Below are 20,618 nucleotides of genomic sequence, written 5' to 3'. Positions count from 1 at the left end.
GTTAGCTTCTTCTTTACTAGAAGAGAGGTTGGCCAAATATCAAAACATTTAGGTTCACATTGAAGCCGCATCCTAACCGTTTTCGAATTTAATATTATAGGAAGATTCACAACTCACCATGGGTGCGTATTCTGCAGAAAGTTCGGTTTTATACTGTTTTTGCCGCACCCCAGAGCGATGAGAACGGTAACGCAATGCTCTGTTGATCGCCGTGCAATTTATTTCACTTTTCTTGCGTGCGCAGATGAGCAATTAACAAAAGTTTCACTGGGTTTTTACTCTCTTAAATTGGGAGCGTTTTTTCGTCAGAGAAACTATTACTCTGCGCTTTCTCTACAGCAGATGGTGTGATACACATTTAATGTAAGCTCACAGTTGTTAAGAGAGAAGAAAAATGTTTTCTTTTCAAGATGAAGATGAGCAAAACAAAGCCTGGTGGCAGTTAAGCGAAACAATCGCCATGGCGGGCAAAATCATGCGTGTAGGCATATTTTTGAGCTCTTTCTTCGTTTCATTTATCAATTTTCGCGACAAAATTGTTGGAGTAGAGCGTACGCTTCGGTTTTGCCCAGAATTTATTGATAAGGGGAAGCTAGGGCACGCTCGATCGCCTCCATCGATTGCTTCGAGTAGTGGGCAGATCAAGCCGTTACACCGTTTTTTCGCCCTTATGGTATTTCTTGAAGAACGACGCAACTTCCGATCGGCACTTCTTACTATAAATTCCCTTGTTCACGGCCAGTCCGGAGCGAAAGAAGAGCGGCTTTGACATCCCTTTCTCGCTGATTGTCAGCCACAGTAGCACCTTCTTGGGGAACTTTGTGTGTCGAATGATCTTCACCTCGGAGTTCACTTTCTTCGTGCAGGATGTAAAATACGAAATGCCTTGCCAGTTGTTGCCATTCATGTTCGCCAGGTTTTTTTCTACAGTTTGGCCGGTGGCACCAATCTCTCGACCATGTAGCTACTTTACCCTCGGTCTTCCTCTTCAACATCCTTTTGAGCTTCTTATCGCTCAGGGTCGTCGGCCGTTCGGAACCTCTTTCGATGCCTTCAGTGTTGTCCAATATTACCAAGATATTGTAGATGCCGAAACGGGCCTATCCAGCATTCAGGAAGTGTTGCACGATATCCGGTTTTTGACGCGGCGGGGTATCGTTTTTCGAACAAGTGTGCGCAAGAATGAAGTAGTTTCACTGTTTTCGCCATCACAGTTAGAGTTCGAGTATTTTTTTTTTTGCTGACTCATGACTTACTATGATTGATGCTGCATGAGTTGTTTCGTTAGTGCGTGTAAAATCAACAATTTTTGTGCATTTTTTCTTTTTTCTCTAACTTTTTTCTCTATCCAAAATTTAAACTTAATCGGACTTCTGGTAAGGCTTCACTTACAGTAGTGAAGTCTTACGTTTTTATCAAAGAAAGAAATCTACTAGAGTAACTCTTGAAGTTTGAAGTTTTCGAGATCGAATTTTTTTTGATAGCAAATCGCTTAGAAATACATGAAATCACATAGAAAACATTACTTTTTTTTGGTTTTGTCCGATAATTCCGTAGGTACCCACAGGGATATAGAACTATTACCAATACTACCCACATCAACCGCCGGCCCTGAGCAGATGGATCAGCCGAACAAAACGATTTGCAAGTACCGGAACCCATCTATACTTACTCTTGAGCAAACACCTGCGGCCATATCAGCGGACTTAAGTAAAGTTCACAGAAGGAGCTTGTAATATTGGACTTCAACGGATGATTGAGCGATTATTTGACAACTTGAAGATCCTGAACCTATCTCGACGGACAGTGTGTGCATGTTCTTCTTTTCTGTAAATATTTGTAACAAAAACCGATCGCGAATTTCTTGGTTATGCAATTTTTTTATAACCGCATTTCAAGCGAATTGATAACAAAATTCATACGATGTTTTTTATTTGGTACCTTTTATCGTACTTTGTTCCAAACCTCAAAGTTTTTAGAAACTTTTTTCGTTCCCGGGTTCCGGAAATTTCCGGGAGGAGATTTTTTTCTCGTTTCCCAGGAAATGAAACCAAAAACTGAAAAAAACTAAATTTAGCTGCAGGGTTTTCGATATGTTTTTTTTTTCATTTGAAAAATTGAATTGCACTATTATAATTTCAAATTTGACTAATCCATTGCGCTTTTGAGAGTATTTTACTTGAAAATCACTTATCACTCAGTGGTATTATGGGTGAAACTCGAATTAAAGCATTTTTAGAAACAAATTCTAATTCACCCTGGTTTGCATCTAATTCCTAGTCCTAGTTCTGATATGGAATAATTTCATTTATGAACATGCTGGATGGTAATGTTGGAAGTAGTATTAGCCAAGCAAGTCAGAAAATATATAAATTTTGACCAGAAGTTTTGCCGGTTGCTTGAATATCCACAAAGAACAGTTATTTTATTAATTCGTGATTTTTAAGTTTAACTTGAACATCACAAAGACCCAACGTAGACACTCACCTCTTAATTATTTTTACACCAGAAACAGCATTGACAGCAAGCAACTTCATATTTCTCAGTTAAGGTAAAATTTTCTAGTTTCCTTTTGGTTATATTTCCATAAATGATTAAGATTTATATGAATTGAGGCATGTTTCCAGAGATTATATTATTGTTTGAGAGGTAGTGTTGTCAATTGTTTTTGTGCTTGATGAACAATATTTTTTTACAGTCTGTGGTAAAACAAAAATAAACCCTAATTCCGAGTGACGAAGTTCTATCCCTCGAGAAATGTCACTAAAGAACATTTTTTTTTTGTTTAAGTTAGAACTCAAAATCTCCAAGTTAAAAAAAACTGTTTTTATGGATATCTAAGTAACTGGTATGATCGAAAATGTGATGAAAATTTATATATTTGCAAAACTCTTTGGCTTTTCGCATCATCCAGAGTGTTCACAATCTAAAAAGTTCCAGAGATATTAGCTAAACAGAAAAAGAAATCAGAAGCAAACCGGAGTGAATTTGATTTTTTGTTTTAAAACTGATGTAACTCGAGTTTGGCTCATATTATCTCGGGGTGATAAATGTTTTTTGAATTTTCTTAGAAATACGTTGGAATTATCTAGTTTTCAAACAAAATACAGAAAAGTATTTTTTCAACACGATGGATACGTACCGTGTAAAAACCGCGTTATTTGGGAAAAACGTCGTAAGAAAAATCGTGTGAAAAACGTGTAAAAATGTCCAACAAAAGTGTCTGTTAACGTGGTGTTACTTACTGTAACTCCAAAAAAGAACCGTGTGAAAAACCGCGTTATTTAAAAAAAAACGACTTAAAATCATCGTAAAAAAACCGTGTAAAAAGACCTTGCTGTATACTCATTTCCCGGAAAATGCAATTTAATTTTTCAACTGCGAATGAACATATCTGAAAACATTGCCACCTAAAGGTGATAATTTTTTGGATTTCTTGACTAATTTCCTTCGAAAATAACATTGTTAAACCTAGGTTTTGCCCTACAGCTTGGTGAAGTTTTTCCTAAACTTTCTTCTAGTTTATCAAAGTTTAGTGATACGAATGTACGAAATATAAATATCATTTCGTGCTGGCATACAGTAGGACCGGATAGATGAAGCTTTCGTAAATGCAACAATATAACACTCATCGTGTCATGTTGCGGCTTGGAAGGAAGACAATCTAATTGATCTTCGTGAAATTGAAACAGATACCAAGAGTGCAACTTTTGCGTGTTGCATATTGCCGATGTGCGACTGGCGAAAAATAACTGGTGGCAGGCATGAGTATTTTGTAGACATTACATACTTTTTCTATTTTTAGACGTTACATCCTTTTTTATTGAAAGTTGTGAATTTTCTAAACAGGATTCAGCTTTATTAGCAGAACTATTCTGTTGAAATCGAATTAGTTTCGTCTTGCCTTGAAAAAAGCCGATTATTGCAATTGCGAATTTCATTCAGTTATTACGTGAATGCGTCTTGGTCAGACCGCGTACGATATAAGCACTGAAGTAATTACATACCTGATTAGCTCAATGAAGAATATAATTTACGTAGTCCAACGTCTACCATGCGATTTTGTCTTGGGTACCACTCTCCCACTATTTTCGATTTGGAGTGTTATTTTTTTTATATCATTATATATTTCTAGGCATTTTGTTGAGTGACATCATCCTCAAAATATTATATTGTTTATTTATGCGATCGTCATAAAAATGATATTTTTTGTAATAAGCTGATAGATTGTCGATGAAAGAGAAATTCTGAAACACTCAATTTAATCAAACCGTCTAATTTTAGTCGAAACATAAGTGCAACTTTATTCAAAAACATTCGTTTCCAAACACAAGCCGCGAGAGATCGACAACAAATGTTTGTCGGCATCTAAAGCTAACTAGTTTTTCGCACTACTTCTGTACAAACGGAACACACGTTCATTCAGAGGAGGAAGTTCATCGCTCGGCAGTTGAAAATAGTGCAACATTAGAATGAAATTTTCGCTTGCTAATTGCATGCGCTTTGGTTGCCGTAAACGTAAACTTGTTCACAAGTGGCAGAAAACAGCTCGCGTCTACGCTACTTGTGTTCGACTGTCGCCGCGGATGCAGATTTAAATTCAGTCTACTAATTTATGGAGCATCGTGTTAATATAAGTTGTGTATTAGACAGTGTACCGTGCTGGATCGAAATCCGTACACCTTGACGTTTTTCTTCAATTTTAAGCATTATAAAAATGAAAATTCATATGTTAGTTACATGTACATGTCCGTTGAGCTGTTGGCCTTCTGTTAAATTAAACTATGCGTCAGTAGGCCATGAAATAAAAATAATAAAAATAAAAAATCAATCGTGTATCGGTTTCAGTTGTCATTTCTTTGTATCGTTAGAGAATTTACTAAGAAAACGTTCTTCGGATGAAAAAGTTTTTCAAGTGGGATATACGTGTTTTACTCTGTGAATCTTCTTAAGATTGATGGAAAAGGTAAGTCTTCGTCATTTTCGAGCTGTATATTGTCTGGTGAATAGTGTAAATTGTATTTATTCAACAAAAACTGTGACGTACGGATTTTGATCCTTGTTAATTGCTTGAATCGAGATCGATACAGCGTGTGTATCATGCATATATTGTTGAACTTTCTTCTTGTTTTCAGCATATAATGGAAGAAAACAAGTATAAATATACGGCAAGCAATTTCGAAGGAGCTGTGACTGAGGTGCGCTAGGGAAAGTCGTACCGGGAAGCTTCGAGAGGTTCCGGCGTTCCGGTTGCTACAATAAGGGGTGCCGCAACGAAACGCTACGAAAATTGCGCTATTTCAGCTGATATAAAAAAATAGAAAAAACCGTGTGAAACTTCAGGAACCAATTGATCCTCAAAATATATTTATTCGTAAATTTAAAGATAAATTATAAGTAAAAGATGTTCATTTATGTACTTCTATATCTATACGGATTTTGATTTATTTCTGTATGGACTCTAATCCAGTCTATGTCGCGTGTGTGCGGATTTCGATTCAAAAGTGTATGGGTTTTGATTCAGACAAAAAACTGTGAACGGATTTCGATTCAAAATATGTTCTATTTAAACATGATTTTTTCGAGTTTCAGAGTGATTTTTATCATTTTGCTTGAAAATAGTGATAAAATATAAGTAGACCTATAAGTAATCATGTCAGTAAAAAGCAATATGTGATTTCTTGAATTTATATTGACCGTCGAAAATTATCATGTGCTTAGGTGTACGGATTTCGGTCCAGCACGGTACAAACTGTATGTTCTCGTTCGTACAGATAGGGGGTCAATTAGTTTGTGTGCCTAGTAGAAATTTGTTCCTCTTATAATTGCATATGCAGTGATTCTAGTCTTTTTACACTCATAAAAACTATAAACAATCTTGTGACTGTAAGACAACTACCACAAAAAATCAAAATAATGGTCGCAGTGGTCCAAATCTTACAAAAAAAAGACAACTAAACAAGTCTGGCTTATTGCAGAACGTGTCTCAAGGCGACCAATTTTGAATGGTTGTTTATTTTTTTTTTTTTTTTTTATAAAACTTCTCGTAAAATAACAAATCGGGTTCGTCGCTTCCTGTGTCTTCGTGATACGTTTAAGGCCAAACCAAACTATCAATTTTTAACTGAACCAAAGTTTTGAAGTATAACCAAACAGAACCGTAACCCCACTGACGAACGTAGCCTTATTACGGTTTAAAATCGGTCGGTACTTCACTGATGCAAGATGTGTTAGAAAATGAGAAAATCGAAAACCAACCTCCACCGGCACCTTTCGTTCTTCCGAATCGAAAGCACCATCTGCTGGCATCATGCACCGCATACACACGTACACAGTATCAACCGTAAGAATGTTTGCTTTAAAACTCGAAATTAATTACAACCATCATCACTGCTAGCGTCGTCGTTCTCGTCCTGGTCCTCGTCAGCTCATTTGCACCATCGTTTCGAGCTACCGTCATCGTCGTCAGTCGATTCAACTTTAACACCGGTGAAGAGAAGAAGGTACGGTGCGGGGAAAATTTGATGCTTAATAAGGGGAAACTACAGCAGGTACGTGGTACTTTCAAGTGACTGTTGATTCTTGAGGAAGCTCTTGTTGTTCTTTGTAATGGCCTTGCTCCTATGTGGCAAGAGAAGTTGGCACCCGTACTCGTTCGGTTCGATTGCGATATGAGATCACATCGACTTGTTACTCCCGAATAAATTTGGTTTGATATCGTAAAAGTTTCAAGTTGTGCACTATCGGGTGGAAATCAGAAGCGCAACTCGGCCTCGCTTCGGGTACCAATAAAAACACTGTGTTGAACGTTTTTACTAGAAATTGATTCGAGAAGTTGAAAATCGAAAAACTTTCTCTATTACATTTCGGCTAATAGGATGAAACACTAACAAAAAGGTTTTATGAATTAAATTAATTTTTCCAAACGAATTGGAAATGAAATAAACAGCTTTACAGAATTGTTGACCAAAATAGCAAACACCAAATCGTATCCTGGCTAGAGCACACAGATCGCCTACCGAAATAGGGAAGCAAACAAACAAACAAAAAACTCTCCAGTAAGGCTAGACAAAAAAAATCATAGCTTTGGCCGTGAAGGATCGGATGAATGAATACACTTGAGCTTGCGCTCGGTTGATGGCACTTAAAACACTCGTAAATGCAACTGTGTACGATGAATACCAAATGAGGGGGGAGTGTTGAAAAGTTACGCGAGGGTCTGACCAGGCGGAACAGGCGTGGACGAACCGAGCCGACTCCGTTCGGCTGGCTGGATTCGAAAGCTGTACGCTTTTCTCTCCGGCGTTCGTTCGGGACAGCATTCCGAACCCATTGCGGTGCGGTAGCTTCTGAAGAAAACCCCTCCTCGCAGGAGAATCTGAGTTCCGAGTGGCAAGAAGACGAGAAGCTATTCCGTTCCCTTCTGGCTCACTTCTTTCATCTTCGGAATTCAATTTGAGATGCAGTGTCGGAAAATAAGTTTTAATTTAATTCGTTGAATAAAATATTATTTGAGAGTTTCTAAGAACTGGAATATGCAGTTTTCACTGCTTGTGTGTGTGCAACATGCCTGAATTTGTATGTTTTTCAGAAGTTGAATGTGGAGTAAGTTTAATACAAACTGTTTGAATGCAGCCTCTTCTATGCTGATGCTATTATGGTTTAACACCGTGCTCTATGTCTCTTCTCCTTATTTCTTGTGCCTAGTGGTGTTACTCATGGGATGCGAAGAACCAGTGATGTGTAATTAATTGCATAGCAGCTATTAATGTTTGAAGAGCGTGATTGTGTCGGTTCATCGTCAAGTGCAATAGACAACCAGAAAGAATGTTTTAATTGCGTTCTCAAGCTGCCAGTAAGTGTCTCGGAGGGTGTGTACAACAGCTGAGCAATCTATTCGAATGACACGTACTTACACCGACGCGAGCGTAGAAACGGCTAGGGTGGAAAATACGCGCTAATCAAGGCGGATTGTCTTCTAGCGAGATTGCTGCCACCACTGTGATCACTCGTTTCATCTCTTTTTGGGAAGAAAATCGAAATATTTGTTTGAAATTTAATGATCATTGTTTTCGAATTAAAGCTAAATTCTTGCATTTTAGTTTCATTCAAATCGAAACTACTCGAAAGACTTCAAAATAGTGCATTTACTCTATAATGAACGTAGGTCATATGTGAATTCACTAGAGCGCTTTCAGTTAAATACCCAGAAAAAAACATAAACATAAATAATTTTCATATCAAATAATTTGCAAATGCAAAACATAAAAAAAACACTGAAGGCAGATTATTGAAAAACATGTCAATGGCCTGAGAATTTATTGAAAGGAACCTTAAGCTTTCACTTCGAAAAATAATGATACTATGAACTACGAGTTCAAAAGATATATCTATAAAAGGCTAGGAAAAATGTGATCATGATTTATAAATATATGGATGGTTTTATTATGAACATATTTCTACTTTATGAATCAGGAGAGCTCGTAGCTTCAAGGTTACAAAGTCAAGTGAATGGTCATGAGCTGAAAGTCATGAGTTCGAATTTTAGTAGAATCAAACCGTTCGGTGTTAGAGGGCGTTTTTCGCATTTGTTTATTCTCAGGCTCCCTCCAATCCCCCTGCTTGACCCTTTCCTTACGCTAAATTCCAGAAAAAAGTCAAACATTTGAATCAATACCTCTCCAGGTAGTTTGAATTGCCGATACCTTGCAGGAAAAAAAGTATAACAATCCGTCACTGACCACGGTCATAAACTCTATACCACATTTTCCGAAGAAAATCGCGACCGCGATTATTTTGCATTTTATCCAGAATATCCAGGAAACGTTGGTGTCAACCAACTTCAGGTACAGGATGTTTTGCAGGATCTGAGAAATTTAGACCCTTCCAAAGGACCTCAGGTCCAGGTCCAGGAAATACCTCCAGCACACATGAAAAATCTTTCGAAGGAACTTATATCTCCTTTGTTCTGGCTGTTCAATATGTCGTTGGAAACTGGAGTCTTCCCAAATATATGGAAAAGCTCATTTTTAGTGCCTATTTTCAAATCTGGGCGTAAATCTGACATACGTAACTATCGTGGAATCGCTATTATCTCTTGCATTCCTAAACTCTTTGAGGCAATTGTCAATGAAAAGATATTTGCCAAGTCAAAAATCGAATAACTGACAAACAACACGGCTTCTTCAAAGGCCGCTCTACATCCACAAATTTACTTGAATTCGTAGATTACTCATTGAATGCAATGGATAATGGGAACCATGTTGAAGCTCTTTATACAGACTTTAGCAAAGCATTTGATTTGACTGCAAAAAATTGGAATTGAGTCTGGTCTCCTGAAGTGGCTTGAATCATATTTAACAAACAGGCAACAAATAATAAAATTTAATGGAAAAAAGTCAAATCCCATTCAAGTTACTTCAGGTGTTCCCCAAGGCTCCCACTTAGGACCACTTCTATTTATTTTGTACGTAAACGACATTTCCTTCATCCTCAAAAATATTAAAGTTCTAATATATGCCGACGACATGAAGCTGTTTTTGGAAATAAAAAATCAAGAAGACATCAATGTATTTCAGAATGAAATCCACACATTTTACATCTGGTGTAAGAAAAGCCTACTTGAATTAAATGTAAAAAAAATGCAATGTAATATCCTTTAGCAGAAAATTAACAACGCCCAAAATTATAATTGCATTAGGGGATCAGAATGTGAAGAAATGTGATAAAGTTAGGGATTTAGGAATAATCTTAGATTCTAAACTTGATTTCATCGACCACTATAACACTATCATACACAAGGCAAACAACATGTTAGGGTTTATCAAACGCTTCTGCTACAATTTTCAAGACCCGTACACTACCAAAACTTTGTATATTGCCTATGTGAGGTTAATACTGGAATACTGTAGCATTGTGTGGTCTCCTCGTCCTGGCGTACATGAAGAAAGAATAGAATCAGTACAAAAGCAATTTCTACTATATGCTCTTCGTAAGCTAGGTTGGACCGCACATCGTCTCCCGTCATATGAAGCACGCTGCATGTTGATTGACATTCAAACATTAAAAGAACGGCGAGAGTACGCGATGGCTTCATTTGTAAACGATATCGTTTCGCAGAACGTTGACTCAGCAGTACTACTTTCTAAATTAAACTTTTATGCACCCATTCGACAACTTCGACACCGTAGTTTATTTGCTCTTTACCATCATCGTACGGAATACGCAAAAAATGGACCTATAAATAGTATGATTAATTCTTATAATCAACACTGCGAAGCCATTGACTTTACGATGTCCCGGTATAAACTGAAACAGTATTTCAAGTCCTTGAGGCTGAGGACACAAAATTAATTTGTTTTATGTTCGTGTATAGTTTAGAAATTGTTGTAACCAGTCTACATATATGATTGACGAAATAAATAAATAAATAAAAAGTACCTTCCCGTAATAATCGTTAGAGATGCAGAGGTGAACTCGGTCTTTGGAAACAACGGTTGGTAACACTTCCGTCTTTCCTTTTCAAGCGGGAGCTACTAAATTGTTGTACATAGTAGATGGTAAATTAATCCCAAATAGCCATCTCTTTTCGGATCATAATGTATTCGAGACGGTGGACTGTATTTTCTATAGATCGCTGAGCCAAGGATGGATGAAGGGCATTTCGAATTTGTTTTTCGTATCGATCGGCACACAATGTAGAAACAAATCGGTGTAATTTTTATTCTCGAAACAACACAATTTATTCGAAACGTCGGAACTTTTATTTTTTATCTCGGAACACGTAATTTTAGGTTTAGATTGTACTTATCCTTGCAACGGTCAAAGTAAAAAGAGAGTCTGACTAGATAATTCTTTGGTTTTTATAGAAACGTTTAACAAAGGATTCACATATATTCACGCATCTCATCTAATATTAATTGCGATGTTTTCTCTATGGGTCGTCAATAAATTTCGCTGCGTTGAACATTGATCGGTACTTAGCTTCGGCACGAACATACTTCCCCGTTGAAAGGGAACTTTCAAATACACGCCCAGCCAACAATTTGGTCCGTTTATTTCAGTTGTTGCTGAGATATAAGCACCCTTGTATAATCTGATAAGGTTGTATATAACGTTCTATATGTGCTTATAAGTACCAAAGTGGAGGCAATATACGAACCAAAATGGTTCGCGCAGTTAAAGATATACAACTTTTTATTTCGTTTTCTCCAATTCTATAACAATTACCTTTTGCATAAAATCTGAGGTATGAACAACTTTGGTTGCTACTTAGTACAATTTTCTATTGCCATAAGTTAAGCATACATACAATCCCGTTTCACCCGTGTAATGATTCTACTACGATGGTCTACGAACTAAAACGCAGCAGTGTATAACATGTACTGCGAATAAATTTTGCATTATATACAACCTTAATTTTCAAATAATTAAAAACATAAAATTAAGTAGCAACAATTTCATTTATATTTCTTTTTAAATGAGAAGTACGCGTGTAACTATTTATTTATATATAGTACAGTCTTTTGTATGTATTAATATTATTGTGGTTGGATGCGGCATTTATCTTTATTATTTTTACAAGGCTGTGTTCAGCCTCGAATCCCCAACATTCCGATCACTGCTCTTATTCTCTACCCTCAGAGTCATTTTACGATGCTGGGTGACAATGAATTTTAACTAGTACTGTTGTACGCCCTAGTTTGTATGAACCTGTAAATCGTATATAATGCCACTTATTGTTTTCTATGTTCGTCCAAATCTATTTATAGACTCTGATGTCATATACGAAGGAATAATAACATGTGATCTGCATTGACCTTCTTTTCAACTGTTGAGCGTTTCGAGCAATTGCAATCAACAAACATAAAAAAATCTTTCAAGTCGTTGCCCATGTGTAAAACCCGACTTTATGTGCCATTTTTGTTTTGATGATTTTTCTTTTACTCAAAACTGCGTTCATGTTCAATATCCAATTTTTTAAAACTTTCAGGAACTAGATTTTAAAAATCAGTGTTGGAAAGGAAAATTTTAATTTAGATTAAATTTGACATAAAAATGGTTTCAATCTCTACTACTCAACAATTTCATGTTGCATAATAGACGATTTCAACTATTACGAAAAAGTAAATTATATAAAATTGATTAGGCAATCCTCTTACAACTGTTATAGGAGTTTTCCAGGAATATCAATGTCAACGTAGATCACACAAACTCGAAATCCTACAATTTTGCACTGCAATTAAGCTTAGCACTCTAGACAGCTCTATTGCGATGAATTCTGATTTTTTCTGTGCATTTATACGAGGAACAATATGCAGTCGTATATTACGGACTGTACGACCCATATATGATAAAATATAACTTGAACTGGTTATAACATGAATTTTATACAATTTCAATTAAAACTGGATGTTTATACGATTTTGTATTGCCATTTTTATACGATTTCTGGTTATCTGGGACGCTCGGGACATCAGGACTTCTCGGCACAGTTCACTTGAGGAATTGCTCACTGCTGCATCTCCTCGCTCGTCGGTACAGGAGTTTCGTTATCACGAATCGGAAGGAAGCTTAGTCGGGACAGCGCACGCTTGTAAACACCTTTGGCCGTCTTAACCGTTACCACTCGTACAATGTCATCATCACCTGGGAACAGTTCTTCGATGCGACCCAAAGGCCATTGTTGAGGAGGCATGTTGTCTTCGCGGATCACGACAAGTTTCCCCTTGACTACAGGAACTTTAGTATGCTACTTTGAACGCTGCTGGAGCTGGTTAAGATAGTCAACATTCCATCTACGCCAAAAATGCTGCACATACTGAGAAATTCGCTCCCATCGAGACAAACTATGCAGGCTTCGGTCAATCAGGTCAGGCTCGGCAATAGCATTAAGCGGTCGAAACACAAGGAAATGACCAGGCGTCAAAGCATTAAAATCGGTAGGGTCATCAGAGCGGGCACATAATGGTCTAGAATTTAATGTCGCCTCAATCCTTGTCAAAACTGTGGTCATCTCTACGTATGTCAAAATCGCTTCTCCAACCGTGCGACACACACCAGCTTCCCATAGTCCTCCAAAAGACGGTGCTCGGGGAGGAATATAGACCCACTGTATAGCCTTATCCTCGGAAAAACTGGCTAACTTCGGCAAGAAAGGCTGCGCACGGAATTGGTCATAAAGCTCTCGAAGATCATGATTTCCGCCAACAAAATTCGTAGCATTGTCGGAAAACAGCTTGGCACATTTTCCCCGTCGGGACACAAATCTCTGTAATGCAGCGATAAACGCAGACGAAGTCAGAGATCCTACTAACTCCAGATGTATCGCCTTGGTTGCTAGGCACACAAATGTAAGCTTTCACTCGGGACGTTAATCGAATTGCTGGTTTCAAGTAAACTGGACCACAAAAATCTACTCCAGTATTGTAGAATGGATACACTAACTCGACACGTTCCGTTGGCAAGTCTCCCATATATTGTTGTAATAGTTTCGGCTTGTAACGGAAACAACGCAAACAGGAAAACCGTTTAACAGCACTCTTACCACAAACGATCCAGAAAGTTTCACGGGTAGCTGCCAATGTAAGTTGATTTCCGGAATGCAGGTTTTCTCGGTGATACTCCCGGATGATTGCTTCGCTGAATTTATGATACGGTGGTAGGATGTACTGATGCTTCATGTCAAAGGGACAGGTTTTGTTTCGTAACCGTCCTCCAACACGAAGTACTCCGTTGGCGTCAAATGTTGGTGATAGCGTAATTAACTGATGAGGAACATTAAGCTGTCGTCCCTGCTCGAAATGGCGAAATAGTTCAGGGTAGGCCTCCCGCTGGACGAGTTTCACCAACTGTTGCAAGGCGGTTGCCTTTTCAATGCTGCTCATCGTTTCTGCTCTCGACACGTTGGGTTCTCTTCTGGCAATACGAATGAATCTTTGAACCCACACCATAACACGAACCATTCGACGATAAGAACTACAATTCTTAAAAATCGGAAACACTTGCTGCACTTCTTTTTGCTCGGCACCCACGTTAACCATCAGCTGCGTTTCTGGAATCTCCTCTCGTTCTCGCTGCCGCCACGTTGATTCAGGACCTTTCAAGTACTTAGGTCCGCGCCACCAAAGCTCCGCTTCTGCTAACTCCTTTGGCATTAGTCCTCTGGATATTATGTTGGCAGGATTGTCGCTGGTGCCTACGTGACGCCAATTTGTCGAAGTTGTATTTTTTTTTTCTTCATCAATTGTCGTAGTTGTAAGCGCCTGTATTTTCGTGACTCTATTCGGGACAAATTGCGTTAATTGCTCGGGACTGGTTGCAATCCACGCCAATGCAATCGTTGAATCGCACCATAACACAGTTAAATCGATAGGTATTTTTAAGGATTTCATAACATCAGTGACCAATTGAGCCAAGAGCAAAGCACCACATAATTCTAATCTTGGAATTGTAACATTAGGTGAACAGTTAGAGCGTTTTTTAGACCTTTCGATTGGAGCCACTCGGGACTTTGAGCACAGTAGAGAAATGTTGACCTGACCTACCTCATCACGCGACCTTAGATATACGCATGCACCATATTTATTTAGATTATTTAGATGCATCGCAAAAGCCATGTAATTGGATAGAGACCGATTTTAAAGGAAGGACACTCCTGCACACCTTCACATCTCGTAACTGCTCCAATTGAGATTTGTAATTGAGCCATTTCCTTAGCTCTTCCTCGTCGACACATTCGTCCCACTTCACGTTTTTCTTCCAAAGGCTCTGCATGATGAGTTTGGCAATCAAAATTACTGGACCTGCCAAACCAATTGGATCGTAGAACTTAGAAATCTCCGAAAGAATCGCCCTTTTCGAAGTCTCCCGAGTTGCTTGGGTTGCAGAACTAATATTGAACATAAAGACATCCTCATCTGGTTTCCAAATAATGCCGAGGGTCTTCACTGCATGTTTCTCGCCGACAAGTAGCTTCTGTTCTATTTTCGCATCAGGAAGCTGCTCTAAGAAACTACTGCTATTGGAGCACCATTTATGAAGATCAAATCTTCCACTTTCAAACATTGCGATTAACTCGTTCTTTAGGTGAATTGCGTCGTCAACTGTTTCTGCACCGGAAAGTATGTCATCTATGTACGAATCGTCTTGGACAATTTCAGCAGCCAGAGAAAAGGTTTTTGCTTCGTCGATACACAACTGCTTTACGGCACGAACAGCTTGAAATGGAGCACTAGATAAGCCGTACGTTACGGTAGACAATCGGTACACATCTGGTTCTTCTGCTTCATTGGTTCGCCACAAAATTTGAAAGCTGTGATGCTTTTCGGCCAAGTTGACTTGTCGATACATCTTAGAGAGATCAGCCGTGAAAGCGATTTTGTGTACTCTGAACCTTAATACGACGTCACTAAGCTTTGATTGAATTACCGGACCAACAAGCAGATTGTCATTCAACGATCTTCCATTCGTCGTTACTGCCGAGCCATCGAACACCACGCGGCATTTTGTTGTTCTGCTATCAGGTTTTTCGACTGCATGGTGAGGCAGAAAGTAGTGCTCTCCTGGGGCGAGAACCATTTCGTTCAGACAACCAACTCGATACATGTGACCCAAAGCGATGTATTCGTTCATAAATTCCTCGTAATCGTTTACCAGCAACCAGTTTTGTTTAACTCGCCTTTCGGTGGATTTTAGACGTTGCAACGCTAACACCTTTGACTCGCCAAGGTTTGGACAATTGGGTTTAAACGGTAATTCGACTACATAACGGCCATCTTCTTGTCGAACATGAGTATTGACAAAATGTTGTTCAGCTAGAGTTTCTTCAGAAGCACGCCTAGTTTCGTCACCGCAACTTTCTAACTCCCAAAACTGCCTCAAAGTATTGTCCAACATTTCATTGGTCACTACCGCTGCGATCATCGGTTTTTGAATCTCCACCCTTCCACCAACGACCCAGCCAAAAACGGTTTCTTGTAGAACAGGACTGCCATTCAGTAACGGAATACGGTCAGAGGCCATTACTTTAGTGTAAATATCCATGCCTAGCAGTACATCAACGCGATCGGGGGTATTAAAGGTTGCTAGCGATCTACTAGCGTAAGTTTTTCGGGGATTTGTAGCAAATCTGATTTGAAAGCTTCCACCGGCAACTCGGCGGTAATTTTGGTGGTAACAAGGCACTCAATTTCAGTCTCAAAATCAGAAGTAGTAGAGCGAATTGTGGCATGAACCTTGTACTGTAGAGACGATGTCGACCCACAAACTCCTGTTACTTGTGTTCCACCCTTCACTTTTCTCGGACGCAACCGCTGGACACAGTTTTCGGTTATAAAATTGCACATGGAGCCAGAATCCAAAAGAACTCGTACCTTGTGAAGTTCCTTAAACGAGTCCTCCAGGTAAACGACAGCAGTATTGAGTAGAATTTGGCGTCTAATCGAAACGGAACGATATGGTGCTGAAATGCTAGAGTTCGACACGGTTGGTTCTGATGGCTTCGGTTGCTCTGGTTGTTTAACAACGGGTTTCGCAGAAACGCTTGGACCTGGCGCAACTGGTAAAGATGTAGCAGGATCCAAATGCAGTAACGTATGATGCTTTTTCTGGCAGATTCGACAAAGACTTCGAGTACATTGATTACGAGTGTAACTATCCGACAGACAATTGAAACACAAACTCAACGATTTAATTTTCTCGCAACGTTGTTTGGGCGATAGCTCCAAGAACGCTTCGCATTCGTTAATGTAGTGATTTTTACGACAAAGAAAGCAACTAATCCGCGTAATATCACGTGTCACAGTATTAGCTGCAACCGGTCGGTTTCTCAGAGGACAGCACAGGCGTTCACAGGCGTAACAGGAGAACGACCACCTTGCGAGGATTCACAACTCTTGGAAATGCAGTCCAAATTCTCCAGCATTCGACAAAGATTGCTCAAAAAATCCACCATTTTGCTCCAGGATGGGAATTCAGCTTCGCCTAAATCTGCTTCATACGATCGACGTGTTTTCGCATCCAGGTGCATCATTACCATCTGAACGAAAATTAATTCCGATAGACGATCTAACTCAAACCCCAAGGATGATCAAGCTCTAATGTGCTTCAAAAAACTATCGACTAGCGACCGGCAGGCGCATTTTCCGAGGTCATAGTTGGAATTTGAAAAATATCACCCAAATGCTTTTCCGTAAGCCACCGTTTATTTTCGTAACGACGAATTAACGCATTTCAAAGGGAAGTAAATGTCTCTTCATCGCACTGTATGTCGCGAGCTTCACCACACAAACACATTCGCAAATAATGCAATCGTTCAAAGTCGTCTAGATTTTCTCGTCGTCGAATAATAGCATTGAATTGGTTGCGAAAATGAAGCCAATGTTCATAATGACCATCAAACTTAGGGAGAGGAATATCGGGCAACTAAGCTCGATGGACCTTTTCAGAAATTTCGGCTCTAACGGATGTGTCAGGCGCATTGGGCTTCATCAATTTAACTTGACGGCGGATAAGAAATCGACACTCATCAAGCAGCTCTTCGATTGCAAAAATTTGCTGATTCACCTCGTCGAGATCGTCCTGCTTTACAAGACAATACAGCTTCATACGGGCCTCACGCAGCTGGGCACGTAAATCGACGACTACCTCCGTCTTAGCATCTAACCCATCGACATCACCATCAGCAGGAAAATTTTTCACCACGTCTATCAACTTGGTCGCTCGTTCCTGCACGGCCTCAACCACTCTATTGAAGGAAACAATCTGGGTCTTTTTTCAGTCATGTTTGCTAACGGTAGGTCATACACGGTCACGCTCAATGTGGATTTGCGTTTGCTCAATATAAATTCAAAGCGGGCTCAGGTCACTTACCTTTTGCAATGGCGGATTCCTATTGTTGTGGCGGCGTCAGCTGCCGTCTTTCTCTGCAGCGATGGCCGCCGACGTCCGCAGGCACACGGTTTGATAATTTCGGCACACTTTTTATGTGCTTTTTGGCACTCAAATCACTTTCAATTTTCCTTTGTCGATACTTTTTTTCGTTTGTTCACTCGGTCAAGGTCAATAGCAATGTTACTTGGCCCGATAAATGTTCTCGGTACACACACGGCACTGTCACTCGATAGGTAGTTCCAAAATATCACGACGGATATAGTTTTTCCAATAACGATTCGGCGGTAAAATTTGTCCGGTCTTCGATTTGCAATTGGGAACACAGCCACAAATTGCCTCAGCACTCGAAAAAAGCATACGTCTCGCTTGACGTATCTGAACATAATGGTGAAATGTGCCGGCGCCAGGCACTTTCAGCGCTTAGAAGAGCGAACCCATTGTTTGGGCGTCTCACTCGGTATTGTTCGCATGGCTATGCGTGCGTCGCAGCGCACACTAGCTTCGGTACGACTATAGTCTTTTTCACTCGGAGAGTTTCATTTGTCGAAACGATTGCCACGTTGCCGTCTCATCCATCCGGTTCGAAGGACCAAAATGTTCGAATCATAATGTATTCGAGACGGTGGACTGTATTTTCTATAGATCGCTGAGCCAAGGATGGATGAAGGGCATTTCGAATTTGTTTTTCGTATCGATCGGCACACAATGTAGAAACAAATCGGTGTAATTTTTATTCTCGAAACAACACAATTTATTCGGAACCTCGGAACTTTTATTTCTTATCTCGGAACACGTAATTTTAGGTTTAGATTGTACTTATCCCTGCAACGGTCAAAGTAAAAAGAGAGTCTGACTAGATAATTCTTTGATTTTTATAGAAACGTTTAACAAAGGATTCACATATTTTCACGCATCTCGTCTAATATTAATTGCGATGTTTTCTCTATGGGTCGTTAATAAATTTCGCTGCGTTGAACATTGATCGGTACTTAGCTTCGGCACGAACAATCTCTATGTGGCACTTTATGCAACTTTCTAAGCTTGAGATCTATCACGGAAAAGCAACTACGAAATATGTGGTCGTTCAAGCTCAAGCTCTGGATGAAATATTTTGAATTTCTATAGCTTAGCTAATTTGAGGGAGTCGACTTATTAATCAAAGATGGTTTTTTCAGTGTAAAAAAGGAATATTTAAGGTTGCTGTTAAAGGTAGAGTACTACTTCACCGTAAAAACAAAACAACGCGGGTGAAACTGAAGCCTGTTCGATGAAAATGTTTAAAAAACTCGGTTTTACTGCTTTGACTGAAAATATGTGGTAGTCCTTACATGGACAACTGCTACCTGTATGATGGAAAAACCCATGTGATTGTCTACGGGGAGAACTAATGCAAAACCAGGTGGCGCGACGTAGATGATAGAATGAGGTAATGTGAAAAAACGCAAGGACTAATCTGTACACTGAGTGTGCAAATGTTGTGCGCGAAATACATTAGTTTGGCGCCGAACACAAGCATGGCTGTCAAGTTCAGACTTTCGTACGTTTGCTGTTGCCAAAAGATGCATGCACTTGGCATCCGACGCTAAAACTTAATTAGAGCTGTTACGAAATACAATAGCTCGAAATAAGTTGTTTTATTCCACTTGCCAATTACAGCCGACCCTTCTTTGGGCCACACACGTTTCAGAAGCTTTTTTTTTTAATATATACCGCGGTTCTCCACTCGAGTAACAACTTAAGTTTCTTGATACTCTTGGACACTCTCTTAAAACTTATTTTGTACTTATAATACGCTTCAAAACCTGAAATGCTGCTTGAAATTAAGAATGCATTTATTCCAAGCGATGAAAAAGTTGCGCTAGAAGTACTTCAAATTGTACTGCTACTCACAGAATCATTAAAATGTCCGAACATGTTCAGCATCAGCAGTGCTACAGACATGCCTGTATGATGGTTCTTCCTATACAGATCTTTCATCCACAATTTTGCGTTGTGGCAGGTGATATCTGCAGTTAGCTGGTTTCCTCTGTTGGTCCGTCCACTATGGAATGCTGCAATCGGATGATCGAGTGTTGCATCTAAAACCATACAAACATATTATTAACATATTTCTGCTGGTCGATCCAGTTTCCAGTAAATTCTCGTGCTCAGTTATCGAATAGATAATGAAGACTTATATTCTGAATGCTATCTTTCATACGTAACTACTGAGGGTTATACTTACGATGGGCGTGCCGTTTTGCACTCGAACCAGCAAAAAACAACAGCAAAGTCAAATCGTTTGTATACTTGAGTGTCGGCTGTACTGGGAAAGTGCTTGGATTTGGATCGCGAGCACGCGATTGGTTGAATTATAACACTGGTAAACACAGGTTTGACCCCAGAGGCTCTGGGCCAGAGTTCAAACTGGTAAACAATTAGCTTTTACACCATTCCTATGAATTTTGGTGCCTCTAAAACGGATTACTTTATCAGAGACTTAAAGTTTTCTCGTAAACACAACGTTAAAGAGATGAACCCGGTGAGCAATGACACTCTGACGCACTACTGCATACACTAGGGGCTCCAAAATCCACAGGAATGGTTAAAAAGCTGTAAGCTGTGAATTCTTCAGGGTGCATTTTTTTTTCTCGATCAGTATAATCAAGCTAGCAATGAATTTTAAACACTTCACTATGAAAAAATGTTTCAAAAAATAAGCTTGCGCTTAACCGGCCGCACTTTTC

At 39.3% G+C, this 20,618-nt stretch overlaps 2 protein-coding genes across 6 annotated transcripts in view; one reads left to right on the top strand and one right to left on the bottom strand.

Moving 5' to 3' along the window:
* LOC129732086 (protein madd-4) overlaps positions 1-20,618 on the top strand; it is a 588,842-nt gene that overhangs the window by 229,265 nt on the left and 338,959 nt on the right. The gene's annotated exons all lie outside the window — the stretch shown is intronic.
* On the bottom strand, positions 12,512-16,044 carry LOC129728416 (uncharacterized). The gene is made up of 4 exons (XM_055686853.1): positions 14,665-16,044; positions 13,317-14,264; positions 13,060-13,270; positions 12,512-12,732 (listed from the first exon to the last, which is right to left on the bottom strand). The coding sequence occupies exons 1-4, from the start codon at positions 16,042-16,044 to the stop codon at positions 12,512-12,514; spliced, it is 2,760 nt and encodes a 919-aa protein (XP_055542828.1).

This window comes from Wyeomyia smithii, chromosome 3 (genome assembly GCF_029784165.1).
Source record: "Wyeomyia smithii strain HCP4-BCI-WySm-NY-G18 chromosome 3, ASM2978416v1, whole genome shotgun sequence".
Classification (NCBI taxonomy): Eukaryota; Metazoa; Arthropoda; class Insecta; order Diptera; family Culicidae; genus Wyeomyia; species Wyeomyia smithii.
Note: the sequence above shows the minus strand (reverse complement) of the source record. Positions and strands in the feature narration are given on the sequence as shown.

Excerpts from the sequence above, each read along its gene's own strand:
- LOC129728416 (XM_055686853.1), bottom strand. The coding sequence starts at position 16,044 with ATGGATATTTACACTAAAGTAATGGCCTCTGACCGTATTCCGTTACTG. Across the intron at positions 14,265-14,664 it reads AGCAGTTACGAGATGTGAAG|GCGCTTACAACTACGACAAT; the intron begins GTGTGCAGGAGT and ends ACGAAAATACAG. Across the intron at positions 13,271-13,316 it reads ACCAAGGCGATACATCTGGA|AGATTTGTGTCCCGACGGGG; the intron begins GTTAGTAGGATC and ends GCTGCATTACAG.